The sequence below is a fragment of the Pleurodeles waltl genome, chromosome 1_1 (assembly GCF_031143425.1).
Source record: "Pleurodeles waltl isolate 20211129_DDA chromosome 1_1, aPleWal1.hap1.20221129, whole genome shotgun sequence".
Lineage (NCBI taxonomy): Eukaryota > Metazoa > Chordata > Amphibia > Caudata > Salamandridae > Pleurodeles > Pleurodeles waltl.
This window is the reverse complement of record NC_090436.1, coordinates 145,388,081-145,404,987: the sequence shown is the minus strand read 5'-3', so window position 1 is coordinate 145,404,987 and position 16,907 is coordinate 145,388,081. Positions and strand designations below refer to the sequence as shown.

The 16,907-nt window shown below is 40.7% G+C and overlaps 1 protein-coding gene across 1 annotated transcript in view; it reads left to right on the top strand.

The window, feature by feature from the left end:
- Positions 1-16,907, top strand: part of ACAA2 (acetyl-CoA acyltransferase 2) — a 128,523-nt gene that overhangs the window by 44,339 nt on the left and 67,277 nt on the right. The window contains exons 4-5 of the mRNA XM_069219214.1: positions 9,548-9,676; positions 13,441-13,557. Coding sequence (XP_069075315.1) covers positions 9,548-9,676; positions 13,441-13,557 — 246 coding nt within the window. The remainder of the gene's footprint in view (positions 1-9,547; positions 9,677-13,440; positions 13,558-16,907) is intronic.

The following is a 16,907-nucleotide window of genomic DNA, read 5'->3' as shown; positions in this document are numbered from 1 at the left end:
GTGCATTTATGACTGCAGTAAAGGATTCGCAGGATGGGTGTGGGTCCTGGACTCTGGTTGGGTGAAAGCTCATCCTTCATCTGCATTTACAGTAATTCAGAGGTTCAGTGTGTCCACATAGCGGGACTGACTCTCTTTAGTCTGCAGTAGGTTACTGCAAACTGTTTTGTACCCCCTTGCTGCAATTCCTTGGAAGCCTGCGTAGAGCAGTAGGTTTCTGGTGGTAGCATGACAGTTTCATCAAGAGGAGAAAAAAAGTGCAGAACATGTAAATAAAACACATTCTGTAATTGCCTACCTGGGTTAACACACACCATAGTCTTGCAGCATTTTATTCATTCATTTATTGTTCCTGGCTCTTCTAAAAGAGAAAATAAAAAAACAAAGCAAGTGATTTGTGAAGTGTGCTGCACTTGATCCTTGATACCCATTGCTATTATTTAAAGGCTTCCTTTTTTGCATCTTTAATCTGTTGGTCTGTTTCATTTGAGTAAGGTGGGCAAGTGCATGCATCAGAATCATCACTATTCTCCCCTGTCTCTTGAGAAGAATTGCACCCCTAGTGTTAAGAGGCAAGCTCAGGTGAAGCTCACTGTTATCACTGTGTCTGAGAGGAGATGTCATGAAAAGGTTAATTCCCTGTCTGATGCTTTTGATAGATAGAGAGGTTTTGTGCATGTCTGCATTCTTCTGTTGTCTTGGTTGAGTCTCGCTTTTCAGTTTCCTCATCACCTTCTTGTTACTCCTGGACTTTTCTTAACTGCTCCTAGAGGGAAATAGATACAGAAGGAGGAACCTGAACCAGTGATTTCATACCTTTCTTTCAATTGTCAACTACCTACAGAAGAACAGCAATCTGGTATTAATGTGAGATAGTTTTGCCAGCTACAGGGACCTGCTTTTCCTTAGGTTGCTGTCCCCAGCTATCTTGCGATTTCTAAAGAGAGAATGGGGGGCTTCTGCTAATGTATGTTCCAAGATTTATGGGCACTTTATATTTTCTTGTCAAATCCCTTTTCATAGATCCTCACTTGGCCATTGTGGTGGGTCAGCCCTCTCTTTTGACAGAGGACCTATATTGGACCCAGAGGATAAAAAGGCTAAAAATGCTTTAAACAGAGCTTATGCTCATATAAGCTTATTTATGAGATGTGAAAGTTATGCTTCCCAGTCCCATGTTAAGGATTTCCAGACTGTATATTAAATTATTGTAGTGGGGTTGGCTATTTCTGAATTACAGGCCCACAATGAGATGCAAGCAAAGTTTCTCTCCGCTTTCGTTTGTGATTATCATTGAGCATCAGCCATGGCATCAGTGCAGCGATGCCACTTTTTTTTTTCTTTTTTTTTTTTCGTTTTAAAAAAAAGAAAAAAGTAAGACTCATTTTAAGAGGGACAACTCAAAAAGTAAGATTGTTCATTTAACAGATCCCACTTTCAGCCAAAAGGCATTCAAGGCAATGGCTTAGTCAATCTAGGAGGGTTCGAGGGGGAGGGGGGGTCGAGAGACTCCTACACTGTGTCCCTGACTGTGCTGAGAACATGGAGGATTAAGAATGAGTGGGGGAATGCCTTGCTTTGTTTCCAAAGAGGTGGATTGGTCTGACAGCCAACAGTTGGGCCTTGGACATAGTTTCTCAGTTTATGAGGAAGATTTTTTTTCTCCACCCTTCTGGGTTCCCATTTTGGCAAAAAACCCGGTGATGAGATAACCTTTCTCCCCACCCTTCCAGGCTCCCAGATTGTGCACCAGAACTCGGTAAGCTTTACAGGATAGTGCATCTCCCTGATGAGGAAACAAGCCATTCTTCTAATTTCACCACAGGAGAGGTCAGGATGGTATTAAATTGTGTTTTTGGTTTAGTAGGCATCACAAAATGATTATAGACTTTCAGGCCGTCAACAATGAGTGCACTTCAACCGGGGATTCACTTGATAACAAAGGACATTTTTCTGGTCAAGATAGACTTGCATGGTACGTATCTCAGGGGTGTGGAATTTATTAAAATATCTACTTGTCCAGGGGACAGGTTGCTTCTCAAATCTACTTGTCCTGTAAAAAGATCTACTTGTCCCTTTGGTGCCATGTAGTGTGGCAACAAATTATAGCAGCAATCTCATTATGTAAGAGCTCGGATAATAGCCTCTCTGATTATGCCAGGGCTACTACCATAGTAGGGCTTGAATACTTGCAGTTTCAATCCCTACTGTAGCAATTTCCTTATTTTGCCACCTTTCTGCAGATCTGCATACTGGGGCTGGAGGAAGCAGTAAGCAATAGTTCCAGGACTGGAATGCCTTTGAGTCCGCAAACCTACTAACCTGCAAGATTTTCACCAGCTTCTCTCTAATATTTTCCCATAATAAGAAAGGTTGGACATTTACTCCTGACAATGGCAGAATTAGAACTTCTTCCAGGGTTGGGAAGAAAGTGGCTGGAGGGAAAATGAACTTGCAAATGCTCAATAGATTTTCACATGAGCAAATCTACACATGCGTATTTACCCATGCTAAAATACAGTTCACAAATATTTTATAGGGGTACGGCAGATACCATAGGTGCACTTTTGTGACTTTCTTTAAGAATTTGGGGCCACATGTAGGTAGGTTCAGATTTGCGACCTGCAAATTGCTAGTCAGATCGACTCGCAATTTGCGAGTCGCAAATCCTAATGTAGGATGGTGTCCCTGACACCATCTGTGATTCGCAAGGGCTTCGTAAATGCCCACCTCAAGAATAATCTTGAGGTGGGTCGCAATTTGCGATCCCCTTGCGAATGGCGGCCCTCACAGGGATGGTGGCCTGCTGGAGACAGCAGACCACCATGTTGGTGACTGCTTTTCAATAAAGCAGTTTTTTTTGTAATGCAGCCCGTTTTCCTTAAAGGAAAACAAGATGCATTACAAAAACGAAAAATGAAACGTTTTTGTTTCATTTTTTCAGAGCAAGCAGTGGTCCGCAGGACCACTGCCTGCTCTGAAAAAATGTTTACAGTGACATTCACAATGGGGAAGGGGTCCCACGGGGACACCTTCCCTTTTCCAAAAGTGTTAGCACCCATTTGAAATGGGTGCAAACTGCGATTGGTTTGCGCCCGCGGTCACAAAACAATCCTACATTGCACTGCGAGTCGCAATTAGGAAGGGGTCGCAAACCCGTTTTGCGATTCAGTAACCAGGTTACCGAATCGCAAAACTGGGTTTGTGCATCGCAGTGTGCTTTTTGCACGTCGCAAACAGAGAAAGTCGCTGTTTGCGACATGCAAAAAAGCTACCTACATGTGGGTCTTGGTCCCTAATTAGGTCTGGTGTTAACAAAGACATTTTGTTTTTATTAAACTTCTATTTCTCTCTCTTTCGGCTGGCTTTACTGTGAGTGATCGCACTCTGCTCTTCCACAAGGAGCATATTGGCACACAGTCGTTTTGTTCAGTGTCGGGAACTACAGTGGCAATCAGTGACGTAACGAAACTGGAGGGTGCCCCTTTGCACAGAACATGGAGGAGCCCCCCTCTCCAGACCCACTCAGGGCAGGTGCTGTGCTGAAGGGGCCCCCTGGAGGGAGGCTGCGGAGCCTTTGTTATGCCACTGGTGGCAACGTGTGCTTTTAGAGTTCAAAAACTTTTTTTTTTTTTTTGCCATTGTTTGTTACAATGTTGAGGGCCTGGTAGCTCCCACAACAATAAAGTGTTACAAAAGCCATGTCAAAACAAGACACGCATTGATGAAACTGAAAGACTTAGAAAAATGTCAGATCAGTTGGCTTTGTCAGTGTTTGTTTATTTTCATGCTTCCCATAATCGTGTTGAAAATGGTTACACTGATTTTCAATTAGAAATATTTTTGGGAAATACTAGCATGCATCAACACATTTTACTAAATGACACTTCATTTGCATCTAATCAGAGAGCATTCTGGGAGCATTATACTTAGCCTCATAGCCTAAACTTTTCAAACATGTGTATACATGTTTTTTTTTTTTTGTACTGGAACCAACGTCAGTAGTGAAGTGTGACCTTAAAACATTTATTTACAGCACTCACCCTAATAATGAAGACTTTCAAATAATGAACCATAAATACAAGTTCGAACAGCATTATCTTTTGGAAACATTACCTCAACTGCAGAGAGTTCCACTCTCTGTAAACAGGCAGCCAAAGGGTTTGTGCTGCAGAGGGTTGGGCCTACTTGTCCCAAGGACAAAGTAAACATAAAAACTTGTTGCCCTTGACCCCAAACAAGATGTCCCGGGCGTCGGGCGATAGGAATTCCACAACCCTGGTATCTACATGTACCAATAGCAGACTCCAATCTGAAGAACCTTAGATTTGCTGTAGGGGATTAGCACTGGCAGATTGAGTGCTCCCCTTTAAGCTGAAGGCCGCACCAGATGTTTTCCCAAAGATCTTGGCCATGATGATAGCCTATCTTCGCAGCCACTGGTTGAAAGTACATCCTTATCTGTATGATCTTTTTATACGTTTCCCATTTTATTGCCAGACTTTAAAAGACACCAATTTGATAACTCAGGTTTTCCAGGAGTTTGGGTACCTAATCAGTTAGATGAAAGGCCATCTTCTTCTTCTTCTTCTCAGAGCATGGAGAATATTGGTTCAGGACAGATCTGGGGAACGTGTTCCTTCCTGTAGCTCAGAAGTAAAAGCTGAAAAATCACTTAAAACTTTCAATGCCAAAAGCAGAGGCGCTAGCAAGGACACAGCTTTGGGTTCAAGGAAATATGGTAATTTGGAGGATAATGGTCAGGGTACGAGTCGGGGGTCGACGCAGGTGGACGGTGTCCACCCAGTATTTTTGCAGGGTGGATGCTCCCTCCCTTCCCCCAACCCCTCCCCCTCCAAGAAGTTGGGCCCTACAGAAATATGCAGAACTTGTCCCGGTGTAATTTTCAAGCACCAGAATCAGCAGCACCTGCATGTTGTCTGCTTTCCATTCCCAGCATCAACATGTACGCAACCAGTGGGGCTTTTTTATTTTCACCTCCAGCTGGGCCCGAAGATAAAGGCCAAAGTTAAGAGGGCCATCAGGCTTTCTTTTGATCGAGTATCCTGACTGGACCGGTCCTGGAACCTCACACTTAAATGCAAATGCATCCCTTTCACTTAAATGCAAATGCAACAGAGGAGGAAACAAAAGTACACAGCTTCTTATCTCTTCACAGGTACTTAAGAGAGAGATGCATTTATATAGGCTTACTACCCCAGAGGAGGTGAGGTGTCAGTCCCTGCATATAAGTGCATGCACTGTGAGATTGTCAGATGTGCCGGTCTGTCCCAGTAAGTACACAAATAACAATTTAAATAGCGCTATTTTATTTATTTTATAGCGCTACTCATCCCAACTCAGGGTGTCCGAGCGCTTTACGAAACATACACATTAAACATTGACAATAAATCAGGTAAGTGTGTAAATCAATGTACAAGATGGGTTACATAAGAAAGGGAGGGTTACAAGGTGTGGGAGGCACATGTTCCCCATAGCTCACACTTCTATATTAGAAGGATTACAATTTATGAACTGCAAGTAACAAAAGGATCTCTGTGCTCAAAGCAGAAACCCACTTATTTGCTAAAAAAATAAATATCATCTGCATGTTACATGATGTGCTTTGCGGGAGACATTAACTTTCAATCGTAGTTTGATTAAAATCTGGGACTGCATAAAACACATCTCTCTAACAAATGTGTTAACCTCCAGAGTTATCTCACCATTATTCCTTGAGATTTCCTGGACACCTCTTCAGCAGATGCCTTAACCTCATAGAATATTTTTAAATGCAGACTTTGCAACCAATTTAAGCAGAATAGATCTACTACCATGCTTCTCCTCGATGCCAATATCTTTTTGGCAGGGTTAAAAAAAAAAAAATGTATTAGTTAGGCCCAGATTTTGCAGCGGAATTGCTCCACTTTTTTGGTACAGCCCGATGGAAAATCGAATTTGTGAAATCTAATAATGTGCTTCAATGCGCTCATGACATTCCTGATAAACATACGTGTGAGGTCCTAATATCCGATGTCACCTCCAGTGAAATCCCCTCACGTGCACTGTCACATGTCATGGCATCATGCACTGTGATAGCACGTGCCATGATGTCATTTGCATACTGCCTAACTAGGTTAGTTCCCCCCACTTCTTTTTTTTTAGGACTTAGGCCCTCATAACAGAGGTCTCACCATGAAAACTTGAAAAAAAAGAGGAGAGCATTCTAAAATTCCTTTCCTCTATTTTTGTTTAGGCAGCAACATGCTTCAGCATTCCATGGGCATGCTTGCACCCGGGCCAGGTCTGTCTACACATCCTTCATCATTGGTCCCCATTCGCCAAGACGTATGAAATTTTCGTACCGACAGTGCAGTTCTGGGGGTCCCGTCAGCCCAGAGACTTTGGACAGCATATATGAAACCGTAATTGGTGGGGCTTGATGGCAGCTCGGGTTTTTTCGGATCAGTTCAGGCTTACGGCTCTCATTTTACACACAGACAACATGGTGATGAACACATATTTAAGTCATTAGTTTGACATAGGGCTTCAAGCCCTAAATTGGTTAGATCACCAGATTTGCTCCTGGGCCGAGGAGAGTCTTTTTCTTACAGCAGTTCATGTTCAAGGGATACTCAATAGACAAGCAGATCATATGAGCAGAATATTTCCTTGCTGCCAGGACTAGGTTATCCGTTCTTTTCTGCCTCAGTGTGGGCTGTTTGCAGACCAGAGAAGTATCCTACTTATGCTGTACTTTTCAAGGTTCTGCAGTCCTCTAGCTATGGAGGTTGGTTCTCTCCGGAATCTGTGGCTGAAGTCTGTTCTGTATACCTCTGGAAAAGACTCCTAGGGAACTTGTGGCCTGTTTTTGTCCTTCGAGAACTTGGTTTACCAATCTTATGCTCCTTTCAGTGGAAAATTAGTGGATTCTTCCATTGTCCCCTATACCCTTACCTCTCAGCCAGCAATTCCGTTGTCACCCTATGTTGCTTGAAGTTATCACATTGGAGTTGAGGGAACTTTTACATGAGGGTCTTTCTGTTTCCCAGGTAGTACGGGGCTTAGAAGGGGACTACATAAAATGTTATAATCACCAGTGGTGTGATTTAATAATCACTCGCCAGTAAATTTTCTTCAAATTAGCAGCATAGATTTGACAAGAATTGTACTTAGCTACCTTGAGGCTTCAGTGGTCCGCTGTTAAGGCCATATCATCTTCTTGTAGTGAATTATCTTCTCCAGAGTCCCTTCCCTTCTAATAAGACTTTGAAGGGGTTTGATCTGTTGAGACCAAAGATTCATATTCTTTATTTTTCATGGAATTTGCTAAATTCAGCTTTTCTCAGGGATCAGGAAATTATCCTCCTAACTTTGTGTCAGTTCTTCTGCTGACTCCGTTTCTAAGCTCTGTCTTTTAGATGTTTTAAGAACTCTAAAGGTTTATATTTGTAGTACAGCTGAATATAGGTAATCTCACAATAGTTTATCTGCTAAAGAAAGGTTGTAAGTATTTTACACCTATGCTAAGTAGACTGATTAAGACAATTTTTTCCTTGGTTTACCTGCATTCTGGAAAATAATTCCCTGAAACAGTGCAAGCCCATTGTACCAGGAGTATGTCTGGCTGTTGGCAGAATGGCTTGTGGTTTCCATTCTGGATATAGCCGTAACTGCTCATTGTGCTTACTCTCCTACATGTATTTCACATTATAGCTTGAATTTGGCCCATGGAAATACATTAGACTCCGGTTTGAAGATTCTATCTAAAGTAGCTTCTTCATAAAGGTTTGATAGTATGATGTTTGTTTTTTTACTTGGGAGTGTTTTAATAAAAAGGAAAGATTTTGTGAACTCCTGGGTTGTCTGTCATATTGGTATATCTTGAGGTAGGTCAGACTGAAACAAGGGCATATTTCTTGGGTATATGCGCCTTCAAGTAAGGAACTGGCCTAGAGAGGAGTGTGGAGGAAATGTTTGGCTTACTGGTAATCTTTAGTACTCCAGTTCTTCTTTATCTGAAGAATCAGAGTAAGGGAGATTACCAGTGAGTAATTGAGGCATTACATCACAATCCTCTTTTTTTAAATCAGTTTTTATTGCATTTATATTGAAACGCATACAGTAATCATGTAACCTAGCAAGGAGTTCTCAAGCAACACTTGTGTGCGTTCTACATTAACCATAAAAAAAGGATAAAGTAACAAATTGCAATAACATTGTGGTCATTACATTTGACACGAACAAGCATTAGAACAGGAGGGTAAATTTGTACAGAGACAGATCTGGTATACGTAACAAAAGGAAACGTAATAGATGTAAATGTGATAAAGTTCTCTGGTTGGGGAGAAAGGAAGGAGAAAAAGAAAAGGAAAGGTTAAGCAATTCATTCAGTGACATTCTTATCAAGTCCAGCAGGACATCAGTTGGATTACTATGTCATCATAACAAGCATCTCCACAACATCAACAGTAGTATTAATATATAATCTTACAGGTAAAATTACATTTGGCAAGACATCATGTTGTGTTCTGTATTGTGGTCGAAGGGGAGACAACGATCACAATCCTCATATAGGCAGCTACATTACAATGTGATACGTGAAATACAAGTCACTTTCAAAATGGCTGGTGTTTGGAGGATTCATAAAAAGGATGAGGAGGGAATAATAATAGTTTGAGGGCAGCCTTAAGTAAAGTATAGTAATACAGTTCTTCGCATAAATTAATAAAATAGCATTTTAAGATTCATGGTGCTTAAGTCACCTACATGGCTCAATCGGGAAAAATCATGAAGTACAGCAATCCTGCAAATAACATTTCATGTTCACAGCACACAGTCTACAAAGCAGCTAGAAGCAATACATTGTTTAACAATATCCCACCTGTAGTGCACGACACAACAGCACGACTGCCTCCAGTAACAACTGCATACACTGTAACTTCAGCACCAAATTTACACACACAAAAACAGGGCTTCAGGCACTCAATAGCCAATGAAATCCAGATCTCTGGTACACAGGCTAAATGCTTTATCTCTCATAGAGGAGAAGCAGTGGCTGAAGTGGTCTGACCCACTGCTGTATGCTGTGTGCGGTAAGTGTGACTGGCAGTTTAACAGACCAAAAGTCCCTACATGTAGCTATATATACAATAATAAAAACATTGGCAACACTACATTTGAGTTGCTCAATCTGCACATCTCAGAAGGTTAGTCTTGACAGCTGAGAAGACCAGGTGATTGTTGTGCAACCAGAGGCAGAGCACCAACAGTTTATATTCCAGGGTACGACTTTCCTTCTATCGGGACGAGCAAGGGTGTTTGTCTTGTTCCTGTGAGAGGGACTCACAATAGAAATATTTTGCTAATTGTCAAAATATCCATTTAATTAATTTGCAGCTGTTGAGTAGAGATCGTGGTGCAAAGCAGAGTTTTATATATTATTTGTTTTAATATGCCGAATCAGAGAGCATATCCAAATCTTCTAACTGCAGGAAATGTTTTCTGGCTTTAGTGGAGCTTAATTGTGTCTCATTTTGTCTTCCAGAGTTCCTCGGATGCTGCATACATTGCAAGGCACGTCGGTCTCAGGGTTGGCTTGCCTATCCCTGTTCCTGCCCTCACCGTTAACAGACTCTGTGGGTCTGGTTTCCAGTCCATTGTTAATGGATGCCAGGTATAAGATTTTTTGTTCATGGAGCTCTGCAGTTGTCTTTTACTCGGCCTTAGAGCCTATCGTTTGATTTCCTTAAACCTGATATTTTTGAGGATGGAAAGACTGCCATCAGGCATTTATCAACTATGAAATTGGGTACCATTGCATCGTCCTACATTAGGGATGTAGACTGATTTAGTATGTTTTATTTTTTTTCTCATGTATTTCTTCTATGCCTGGTTGGGCTTTATCATAGAACTGTAAATATTGGCCCTTGATTTGTAAATATGAATGTAGATGATGGCGCATGGATCATAATATTGAATCCTACGTACTGTAATGGTGTGGTAGGAAAATATAGTTCTGGAATTTGTGTTTCTTAGTAAAACTGGATTGGTTTGTAACATAGCCAAGACAACTTTGTTTTTCACCTGGGATGTGGACCTTAAACTGTATTACAACACAATAATCTGGTACCTGCTTTAAAAAAAAACGTTGCTTTTATACATTGACTTGCAAAAGTAAAGTTCAACAAGGGTCCCTGTTTGTTTTTGCAATGAGTTAGAGCAGCAATTACTTCCCTACATATCTGTTCATGTACGGCCACGGACACTGCTTACTTCTGGTTTTTATACTGACATAATAGAGAGCCTCCCTCATTCTGCAGTTACCATCCTGTGTGTGGTCTAGACACAATTTAATTATATTAATGAGTTTGGTATGCTTTCCCTGAATCTTTCACTTAACAGACTTATCCCATGGCTTCTGGTTCTAGGACTATAGCTATGCCAAAATTTGCTTGCTTTCTCGAATGTATTTTTACTCCAAACACATTTAAATGTCTGACGCCCTCTCTATAAAGTGAATTTCTTGTATCACTAATTATTGAAATTTTAGTGCAGGCTGTTGGGTATCTTCTGCAATATCCCAGCTGTATCTCTATCCTTTGGAATATGAGTACCAGAATTTGATGAACCTTCATAGGTGAGGCACACCTGGGATGGACACAGTGACAATATTATTTTATTCAATATAACTCAAAGATCCACCTCTGATAATTGCCTTCTGTAACATATGCCATATTGCTCCGCCAGCGTTCTCGCCTCACAATGCATTCTAATTCAGCCCACTGCTCGTCTCTGAAAAGTCAAATGTAAATGAAAGAATCTAAGAGCTGCAGAATGCAGCTGGAGGAAATTTCTCCATCTCCATAACTTGATCATTCTCATAGCAGAAAGGAAAAACAATACAGGAATAGTCGACATAAAAATAAATCAATTTTGTTTGTTTGAATCTGTTTATTGAGTTTTTTTTTTTCTTTTAAGGATGCATCTGAATAACAGTAAAAGCAGGATGTGTTGAAATGCTAAGGTATAATATAATTGTTTCAAAAATAACCTGATAAATCAGTTAAAAATGGTACATATGTGTTACAGTGTGGCATCATTAGGCATTCACGTGACAAAGGGACAAATAGTGGAGGGAGAGAAAAAAAGTACCAAAGCTTACCACCTGTGAGGGTATGAAGGTGCCGGAGCAATAGCATAGGTCTGGATGTGCTCCTAGTTGAACATCCAGCTTCTTGAAGAAGTTGGGAAGAGGAGTGGTCGTCCTGATATGTAGAGGTAGTTTGTTCCAGCTTTTGGCTGTGATGGAGAAAGCACAACCTCCTGTCTTGCTTCTGCAGATGCAGTGGATTCATGTGTGAGAGAGGGAGAGAGAAGTGTAGTGTAGCTTTTTGGAGGAGTGGTAGAGCTGGAGTCGGTCGTTGAGGCAGGCTGGTCCTACGTTGTGGAGGGCTCTGTAGGAGTGGGCGAGAAGCTTGAATTAGCAGCACTTCTGGATGAGTAGCCAGTGCAGTTCTCTGAGGCGGAGCGTGATGTGTGTGCTTCTGAGGAAGTTTAGGATGAGACTGGTAGAGGTGGTCTGGATAGTTTGGAGTGTTTGCATGAGATGGCTGGAGATGCTGATGTGTGGAGCATTGCCGATGGTGAGGCCCTGGGTGACTGTGTGTCTTGGTTGCGTGGGGAGCAATTTAAAGATATTGCAAAGCACTCTGCTTATGTGGCAGAAGGATGCGATAATGGCATTGACTTGTTTATCAAGAGCTTGTCGTCCAGGATGATGCAGAGGTTTCTGGTGTGATATATGGAGCTGGCATTGGGCCCATGTCAGGTGGTCACCAGAAGAAGTCCCTGGAGAATTCTTATTTCCGAAGATCTGGATCTCTGTTTTATCCATATTGAGTTGGAGACAGTTCTCTCGCATCCAGTTTGCTCTGCCCAATGTACAGGTGGTGAAGTTGTTCCTGTTGGTGGTGTTCATGTCCGTGAGTGAGAGGATGAGCGGAGTGTCATTGGCGTAGCAGACAATGTTGATGTTGAGGGTTCTTATTATGTGGGCGAGAAGTGCCATGTAAACATAGAACAGGGTTGGACTGAGGGAGGAGCCCTGGGGGACTCGACTCTTTTGACCACAACCATTTCGAGGGGTTGCAGCTTGTAGGGCTGAATATACAAATGTAAAATTGCGTTTAGTAGCTTACACCCAAACCTATAATATCTAGTGGTGCTTGAGGTCTGGGAAGCATCAGAAAGTAATAATCTTCAAGAATAAATCAACTCTTAAACAAGTATGTGCGGGAAACCAACCTAGGATTTGGAATGCACTGCCACCTGGCTTAAACTGACTCCATCTTACCCTGTCTTAAAAAGTTCTTCTTTGTAGACATGACTAACACAGATCATTTGTATCAATTTCATTCTAACTCAATTTTGCTTGTGTCTTTGATTTTATTTTTTGTTCATGGATGCTGTACTTTCTCACTTATATCACTTCTTTATAAAATATTACTTTCTGTTGAAGCCCTGTGACTCCCTTGGTTTAGTATGAACTACATAAATTCCAGAACATAATTTAAACAATATTGTCTCTGAAAAGTCAATGTGCTTTATCGTTTCTCCCTTGATACTCACTCCAGGCTGCATTGTTGGGTCCCAAGATGTCAATGTTTTTTCTTTTTGCGCACCTGGATATATTGATGGCTGCAGGCTAGTTCACAGCTTCTGAGATGTGCATTACAATTAATTACGTGAATACATCACTTGATCAACTTGCTTGTAGACAGTGGCAAACTTGTATGCGACTCAGTGATGTTAAGCAAATCTAAAGGTAGATATGGCCCTGGTGATAGAATATAATGACTTCTTTGTAATGGGAACAGAAACATCACAGTCCCTGCTGAAAAAATGTATTGCCTGTCATCAACGGGAGAACTAATGTTCCTGCAGACGCATGAAACTGGTCTGAGGAGATATGATTGATTGGTTGATACTTTAAGAGCAGCAGCATTGCAGGTAGTCTGTTGTAGTGTGCGCGCATGATTGTAGCACAATGTGGCGCAAGTATTTACCTTCCTGAGATTTTCAGATTTGTAATATATTTGTACAGCCTGAATCTCCTTTGTCAAGTCAGTGAAAAAACACATTATACGACCAGTAGGTGGTACAGAGAAAGCATTTGCTGTTGTTTTGCCAGTTAACTTTCTTCTTCTTTAAACTGCAGAATTAGCCTGGGTGTAACTAATTCATTTGATCCTTTATTTTAATTTCTTTTCCTATGTTAATATAAACAAAATGCAAACCTCCCTTCTAATATTTGTGGCTTTGCATGTGATACAAGTAGCTCCAGGATTTTCTGACTTTGTGCTCATTCGTTCCTGTTCATATACCAATACGATGAAATGTAACGTGTCTTCGTTTGGACTCCGTTTTTTTTTTCTTCAGGAAATTTGCCTTAAGGAATCGGAGGTGGTTCTGTGTGGCGGATCTGAAAGTATGAGCCAGGCTCCATATGCTGTCCGAAACATCCGATTTGGGACAAAATTTGGACAGGACCAGAAGGTTTGTTCTTTTTCTCTTCAAGTTGATTGCTTGTCAAACTTTGGCTCAAGAATCCGTGCACATCATTTCACATCATTTGAGGAAAAGAACCATTTTTTTTTGGTATGAAATACACATAATGACTTTAAACTCATATCTTTTATCTACCTACCATGCTTACCTGGCCGTCTAGTTTGGCAATACGCTTACTTTCCCATATGCCCTCTTGAGTTGTGGTTGATGATGCCATTTATGCTTTGGGTGAGATCTGTCTGCCTCTGCTTGAGGCCCTTTTGCTACCATGTTGTAGTTATTTTAGGTTTATTTTCCCTCATCTGTTGCTGGTTGCTTGTCTGGTAGCTGCCTTCTTCCTTAACACTCCTGTTGCCTCATGTTGGTCAGGTATTGAAGGTTTTCCTTCTTTTGGGCCTGCTCCTCTGGAATCACTTGTTGTGCCTTATGATTTTTGAACTTCAAGTACTTGCTTTGGCTTTAGGATTTATTGACCTTCTGCTTACAGTCCTTAATTTGTTTGTCTCTGGACTTGGTCTTTCCTTAGAAATGTTAGTGGGTGATCGATATCGGTAGCTTCTTCTTTGATAGAACTTCATGATGTAAGGGCTGAGATGAGTAAGTAATAAAGAGCTATTGCTTTGATTACCATATTTCATTACCAATAATGTCATAACTCCAATTCGAATTGTTTTTTAATCAAACTAGGTTTTTTTCTGCATGGTGACAACTCTTGATAGGCACACAGTTGTAGGGAAGTAGAGCGTACTAACCAAATTAATGATCAATAGTTGAAGCATTCAATTTTTTTCTCGATTGATATGAGCTGATGGTGTAAACTATCATTAATATGGCAATGTCTGTCTGCGGATCAGTGGGCGGCATAAGGATTTTCAAATACTAAAAACTATATGGACGAACCACAGTAGCTTGAAATTAGAAGGGCACCAAGTTGGTGTTGCTTGCCACTCAGCAGATATGTTACCTAAGCATATGACATCTGACACCTGATATTTTTGGTATTCTTTCTATGTTGAGAGTAATTTGGAATTCAGAAACAATCTTTGATGCACATATCATTTCAGTTGAAAACTCATGCTTTTTTAGTTCATTCGATTTAAAGTATGGCTTATCTTTCATCAATAGAACTCACAATCAAGCAATAGTGGAAACTGAAATCAACTCAATTTTGGATTTTACAAGTTTCCTATATGGAAGTTCTGTCAATTTTAAATAGCCCTGCGTCAGCAGATGCAGAACAGCATGACTCGCATGGTGTTCAAGATAAGCAATTATTATAGTATATAAATGGGGCGGTGAGTCTTTGCACTGCCTCTTGGTGGATAGATGAATTCTTTACGAATTACTATAATTGGCACACAGGAGCATGCAAGGAACACCCTCATTATATTCATGATAAACTATATTGCCTTCCATCCTGGCAAGAACATTTAGGCTCCCTAACCACCTGATTTTACTGGACTAAAGATTTTCTGTCCAAGTTTGTAATTATAGAATTCTGTTGCCTTTAGAGACTGGAATGAAAAATGCTTTACTTGGTGTCAAAACTAGGCCTGAGCAAAATTTTAATTATGCAGGCATAATTTTGGTAATTTCGCTCAACAAGATTTACATAAAATTACCAAGCTCACCCCACAGCGCTTAATTTTGGTGAGAAGTTTTAATTCAAGACGTACAGTTCAGGTAATTGTTGAATGCGAGCAGCATTTAAGGTAGATGTTTTATCCGACTAGACCGTTCAGGTAATTTTTTAGCACAAAACTAAGTTCTAAATGCAGATGCCAGTTTCTTTAACATGAGCGGTCAACAAACATTTCAGATAGATTTTTTTTTTAACCCAAGGGGACTGTTAAGGTCATTTTCGACCTCAAGACTATAAATCTGAACGCGAACAACAGTGTTTTGAATGGGAGCGAGCAAAAATCTGCTCAAAGTTAAATTTTTGTATTGAAGGTTTTCTGAAACAAAGTGTTCTGGTAATTGAGTGCAAGATGCATTTTGCATAAATATGTGTGATTTTATGTAATTATACTACAACAAATGACATTAGTTTTGCACATGCCTAGTTAGGTTGGACATACAAACGTATTTGTTTAGCTAATATACAATTCCTAGATGAAACTTGAGGACTTTGATTGCTGATTGTCAGAGAGACATGGTTTTATGTTTTTAACCAATCTTCTACAATGAATTAAGTTTGTGTATATTTAAAAAAAAAAAAGATTTCAGATCACATTTTTCAGGTGATCAAATTTATCCTGCTCGCCTGCCTACCTCATTACTTCCTGAGAGCATGAATGTGAAATATCAGGCATCAGGCATCGCTCAACCTAACCTCCTCTCATAAACATGAGGTCCCAATCCCTAGTCTTGGGATAGTACTCCGGTTTAGAAATATATGGAATGCTGTCCTGCAAGATGCTTCTCACTATGAGCAGTAACACATACAAAAAGTGATGGAGGGAATGCTTGAATTAATCTCAGCTACTGATTATTAATCAGGCTGCATCCCAGTTCATCATTATTTTGCACTCCAGGCTGCCTCTTTCTGAACCCAGCCCAATGGAAGTAATTCTCGACCCTGCTCCAATAGGGACAGTCCAGCTTGAACTGACAGGCCATGTCCTCCCTGAACTGGAACACAAGCAACCCAAGACATGTTTTGCCCTTATTAGGGCTCATCAATCCACTATAGCTTGCTTCCAGTGTCCCAGTGTGCACAGAATTCACGTCTGTGGATTCGAATAATGCAAGCATCCCGTTCATCAAGTTGTTATATACTTCAGTGTGATGCCCTAAGTGGGACGAGTATGCCCAGAAACAAGGCCAGTGCATACAATGTCAGTAGTGCCACTTTGAGATCATTCTATTACTAAATATATATAATAATATAGTGGTGGTCGCCACTAGGTAGTTTTAGTTAGGACGTAGTTTCCATAGAGTGTGCATTTTTTGTTTTGCCAATAAACTTGGTGTTGCTTAATGAATGTTCTCGAATTTTTCAAAACCTATACTTTGATCAATTCAGCTGCTGTCTTAAAAGTTGCAGGGTGATCCATCAAGTGGGGGCAGAGAAAAAGGTGGTGGGGGGGGCTCCCAAAACACGTTATCCCTCATTATTTTTTTCCATTGGGTATTTAGACACACCTACACTCGAAACCGCTGAACGGAATTACACCAAAGGTACACTGTAACTCACACCCTCACCATGCACTGATAATTACCCCACAAATTACGGCACTCGTGACCTCTTTGATAACATCATTGATAAAATCAATGAAATATTTACAGTACATTATTGATGAAAAAACTGTGCACAGCAGGGGCGCGAGTTATAG